This window comes from Nicotiana sylvestris, chromosome 11 (assembly GCF_000393655.2).
Source record: "Nicotiana sylvestris chromosome 11, ASM39365v2, whole genome shotgun sequence".
Classification (NCBI taxonomy): domain Eukaryota; kingdom Viridiplantae; phylum Streptophyta; class Magnoliopsida; order Solanales; family Solanaceae; genus Nicotiana; species Nicotiana sylvestris.
The window spans coordinates 44,232,884-44,238,069 of record NC_091067.1 but is presented as its reverse complement, the minus strand read 5'-3'; the positions used below and the strand labels follow the sequence as shown (position 1 = coordinate 44,238,069).

Genomic DNA, 5,186 nt, shown 5'->3' with positions numbered 1-5,186 from the left:
TAGTCTGCAAAAAACTAGGGTTGAAGATATGGAGAAGACTAATGATCAGCAATCTATGCAACCAACTGGGGGACCTAGAAGAGCACTAGTACAACCTAAAATCATAGGTGGATCGACTGTGGAGTCATCTGGGAAGAAGAACCTCAATGGAACAATAAACCCTAAAGGAGTTGTTCAGGTTTTTGACAAAACTAGTGGTTATACAGTGGAGATTTTGGATAATGACTAGGTTGGGAATGTTACTATAGAGGTCTTAAAGGATAAAGTAAGGGCAAAACAACAAATAGCTGCAGGAAACACCCCTAATCTTAATGGAACAGTAACTTCTGGGCAGGCTGCTACAGTGAACTCTAACTTGGGTAATGTTTATGAACTTCAATTTAGGATAATGCATGAGGTTGTAGGTGTTTTGGAGCAGAATGCTAAGTTTATAGAGGAGGCTAACATGATGAGCAAAGGGCAGGATAAGCAGGCTATTGTCCCAAAGGCAGCTGGAGTTATTGAATCATTGCCAGTGGTTGTGCAGCAAGCACTAACCAGGTTATGCAACTACAGCTCAATGTTTTATTGAAGATACCTATTCGGACATTACATGACCTAGAGACACATAATGTCGCTCTTGTGGAGATAGCTTTCATGGAACAACAACAGCTTGAAGAATAAGGAGATGATGAGTCTACTGCTGAGAATTTCAAATAAGTGACAAGGGAGACTGACTTATCACCTAAAACTAGTGCAAAAGGTGATAAGAAAACCAAGAACCAGACACAAAATAAAGAAGCACCTCAACCTACACGAATTTTTCCCAGGAGGGCAGCTTCACAGACTAAATGGTGATCAAGATATTAATTTGGAATATTAGGTATGTGATACACAGCAGGCCTTTCCTAGGGTGATCAACATACAAAGGGAGCATAGTTTCTTTGTCATTACAATAATGGAGCCTTTTCAGTATGCAAGGCATACACAAAGGTATAGAAGAAGGTTGAATATGGAAACTGCATTTTCTAATAATAGTGGGAAGATATGATTGTTCTTTGATGTTGTAGTAGAATGGGAATTGATTATGGAGACTGAGCATCAGGTAACTGTTAAATTGTTTCACCATGACATTGGGAAGTATACTATTATGACTTTTGTGTATGCAAAATGTTCATCATTAGAGAGGTTGGAGTTGTGGGATAATTTGTATTATCTGGCAAGTGACACGGAGTTGCCTTGGTTAGTAGGAGGAGATTTCAATGAGGTATTATATGAAGATGAGAAGATTGGGGGCTTGTTAGTACATCCTCCTGAATATGATGATTTTGCATTTATTTATATAAACTCTTGTAGGCTATTCGATCAAGGATATAAAGTGAGTCTATTTACTTGGAGAAATAGGAGATCTAATGCTGAGTGTATATTCAAAAGATTGGACGGTATATTTGTGAATCTACCATTTAAAAATTTGCTTCCTACAATAGAAGTGGAGCACCTGATTAGAACCGGATCAGATCATGCACCATTGCTTATGACTTGTGGAAAGCAGACTACAAACTTTGTCAAGCCATTCAGGTTTTTTAACTTCTGAACGAAACATGCTACAGTCAAGGATGTGGTGCGACGGAATAGGGATGTTGATTTTATTGGAGATCCTTTTTTAATGTTCAAGCATAAATTGAACAAGGTGAAGGCAACACTGTCTAAATGGAGTAAAGATAATTTTGGTCACATTTTCAAACAATTGGCAATTTTGGAAGATATTGTAAAAGTGAAAGAGATGTTTGAGGAGGACCTAAAATTGAGAATAGGTATGTTCTTCAAAAAAAAATCAGGCAGAATTGAAGAAATACTTGAGTATAGAGGAGTAGTACTAGAAGCAAAACGCTGGGATGACATGGTTTGCTGAGGGTGATAGGAATACTAGTTTCTTTCACAATTATGTAAATGGTAAGAGGAAGAAGTTACAATTGAAAAGGATTCAGAATTGAGATGGGAACTGGATAGAAGAACAAGAAGAAACGGCCATTGTTGTAGTTGATTTCTACCAAAGATAGTTCACAAAAGAATGGGATCCTACAAATTTCTCTATGCCGGAGAATGTGCCTTCCATGGTTACTATGGAGTAGAACTTGGAGCTATGTAGATATCCAACATTAGAAGAAGTCAAGGTTGCAGTCTTTGAGTTAAGTGGTGATAGTGCATATGGCTGTGATAGATTCACTGGCTTGTTTTATCAAGAATGTTGGGAGGTAATCTTCTATGACATATAGAACATGGTACTTCACTTTTATGGAGGTGCAACATTGCCAAAGTCCATTACTCATACTAACTTGGTACTGCTGCCAAAGAAGCCAAGGGTTCAGACATTCTCAGACCTAAGACCTACAAGTTTGAGTAACTTCATCAACAAAGTGAAATCTATAGTATTTCATGATAGGTTGAAAAAGTTTTTGCCTTCTCTTATCTCTCCTAATCAGTCTGGTTTTGTGAAGGGGAGGAGCATCTTTGAGAACATCCTTCTGACATAGGAAATTGTTACTGATATAAGGATGAGAGATAAGCCTGCTAATGTAATTATTAAACTGGATATAGAAAAGGCTTATGATAGGGTTTCGTGGAAGTATTTGATGTATGTTCTAAGGAGAATGGATTTTGCAGAACACTTCATCAACATGGTATGGAATTTAATATTTAATAACTGGTATTCAAGGTTGGTGAATGGGCAATCTTTAGGTTTTTTCAAGTATAAAAGGGGAGTGAAGTAAGGAGATCCATTATCTTCTGCCTTATTTATTTTGTCAACTGAGGTTCTATCTAGGTATTTGAACAAGTTGTTTGAAGATAAATCATTTGTTGGACTTAGTATGCCAACTGGTCTGATCCTTTGAACCACTTGGCATATGCTGATGATACCATCATATTTGCTTCATCTCACCCTAATTCTTTGAGCAAGATCATGGCAGTTCTTGGTAGATATGAGCAGGTATCGGGCCGGTTGATCAACAAAGCCAAGAGACCTTACTATATGTATGCCAATGTTGCACATATATTGTTTCAGGCAGTTGGTAATATTACAAGTTTTGCTAGAGGAGAGTTTCCTTTCACTTACTTAGGATGTCCTATCCTCTACATAGAAGAATGAAGGACTACTATAATGATCTTGTCAAGAAGGTGAAGGCTAAACTTCATTCTTGAAAAGGTAAACTGTTATTATTTAGAAGAACGACAACATTCATAACCAGTGTATTGCAAAGCATGCCAGTACATCTCTTATCAGCTCTTGATCCTCCTGATAATATACTTGAGCAATTACATAAGATCTTTGCACGTTTCTTCTGGAGCACCAAGGAAGAAGGTAGGAGTAGGCATTGGTCTTCTTGGTAGAATTTATGTCTTCCTAAAGAAGAAAGAGGTTTAGGGTTCAGATCATTACATAATGTATCAAGGACTCTATTTGATAAACTTTGGTGGAGGTTTAGGACTACTAAATCTTTGTGGTCTAACTTCATATGGAACAAGTAGTGCAAAAAGGAATTTCCGACTGTAGTACAATTTAGAAAAAGCTCTCATATGTGGAGGCAGATGTTGAATGCTAGGAAGAGTGGAACATGAGATCTTCTGAAAAATGAAGAGTGGAACAACAAATATATGGCTTGAAAACAGGACTGGATTAGGAGCATTTTATCATGTTTTGCCTCCAGATTTTTCCATTGATGAGAATTTGCAAGAGGTGACAGAATTGAGGCAAGGAGGAACATGGAATGAGAAGCTGCTTGATCAAAGATTCCCTGAAGATATTGTTGAGCATATTAAACATAATGTCCATTATGAAGGCAGTGAGGAATACTGGGACAGGCCATACTAGATGCCAACTTCATCAGGGTTTGCCATTCAAAATATCATTCTTCTTGTAGAGATTATAGAGGCATAAGTTGTCTACAAATAATTTATGGAGAAGTCAAAATACATACATGTCTCAAGATGTTGGTGTTGTCAGCATCCATAGTAGGAGACATTTGATCACATTTTCTTGACTAGTCCTACTGCATCAAAGGTTTGGAAGATATTTTTTGGGGCTGCAGGATCTAATATGCCATTAGTACACGTGAAACAAGTAATAAGGGAATGGTGGAATGCTAAGTGTTGTTCAAAGTTGAAGCCTTTGTTTTAGGAATCTCCAATTATCATCACATGTGAGTTATGGAAGAAAAGGAATACAGGAAGGAATGGGGGAATAGTTTCTACTAATAGAAACATTCATGAAGTCAACAAAACTTTGCACTACGTGGCAAGGGTTAGGTATCCATGGTTATCTCATATACCTGTGTTGTGGCCTAACATGATCAATTTTTTTGAAGGATATAAACCCATTATGATCACCAGCAAAGTCACATAGTAGGCTCTTTATGAAGGGTGATATAAGTGTAACACTAATGGTGCTTCAAGGGGAAATCCTGGACCTAATTCACTTGGATTTTGTGTGAGAGATGATGCAGGAGATTTGGTGTATGCAATGGCAGTGGACTTAGGAGTAACTACCAATGTTTTGGCTGAGGCAAAAGTTATTGTAGAAGGGCTGAAATATTGTGTTAAACATGAGCTTCATCCTCTCATATTGGAGACTGAATCTTTGGTATTGAAGAAGGTTATTGGAGGGGAATGGGATCCACCTTGGTGTATAGTGGCAGAAGTGCAGAAGATTAAGGAGATAAGGGATCATTTCAATGTGATCTTTCAACATGTGCTTAGAGAGGGAAACATTGTCGCAGACTTTTTAGCTAGCATTGTTTTCTCTTTTGCAGGTTCAACTCAGTTTCACTCTTTCTCTGAACTTCCTAGTGCAGGGAGGAGGCTACTCAACCTTGAAAAATCACAAACTCCTAATCTTAGGGCTAGGATTGCCAAAAGAAGATATCCTGATTGATGAAAAGGTTTTTGAGTGCATTGTCAATTGCTGCTTGTTGTTTTGATAGTATATGTTTCTGTATATTTCTAGGTTATTTTCTAGTGGTATTAGCATGTTATCATGATCATTCTGGTGGTGATCTAGGGATAGATGGGAAAGCCCCTAAAAGCAGGCAGTTGGTTTCTCTTTATGTAAGATCACAAGGTAATGTAATATCTAGTCTAAGATTCTAGTATGTATTATACTTCTATAAGTTTGGAGACAGGTTAAGCTTTCAGGCTGATCTTTGCCCTAC

The 5,186-nt window shown here is 37.6% G+C and overlaps 1 protein-coding gene across 1 annotated transcript; it reads left to right on the top strand.

Moving 5' to 3' along the window:
• Positions 1–3,610: 3,610 nt before the first annotated feature.
• On the top strand, positions 3,611–4,909 carry LOC104241433 (uncharacterized). Its single transcript, XM_009796381.1, has 2 exons — positions 3,611–3,840; positions 4,432–4,909. The coding sequence occupies exons 1-2, from the start codon at positions 3,611–3,613 to the stop codon at positions 4,907–4,909; spliced, it is 708 nt and encodes a 235-aa protein (XP_009794683.1).
• The last annotated feature ends 277 nt before the right edge of the window (positions 4,910–5,186 follow it).

Bases quoted from the DNA above. Each gene is read 5' to 3' on its own strand.
- LOC104241433 (XM_009796381.1), top strand. From the start codon at position 3,611: ATGAAGAGTGGAACAACAAATATATGGCTTGAAAACAGGACTGGATTA. The intron at 3,841-4,431 runs GCCATACTAGAT...TGGTGCTTCAAG, and splicing joins AGTGAGGAATACTGGGACAG to GGGAAATCCTGGACCTAATT.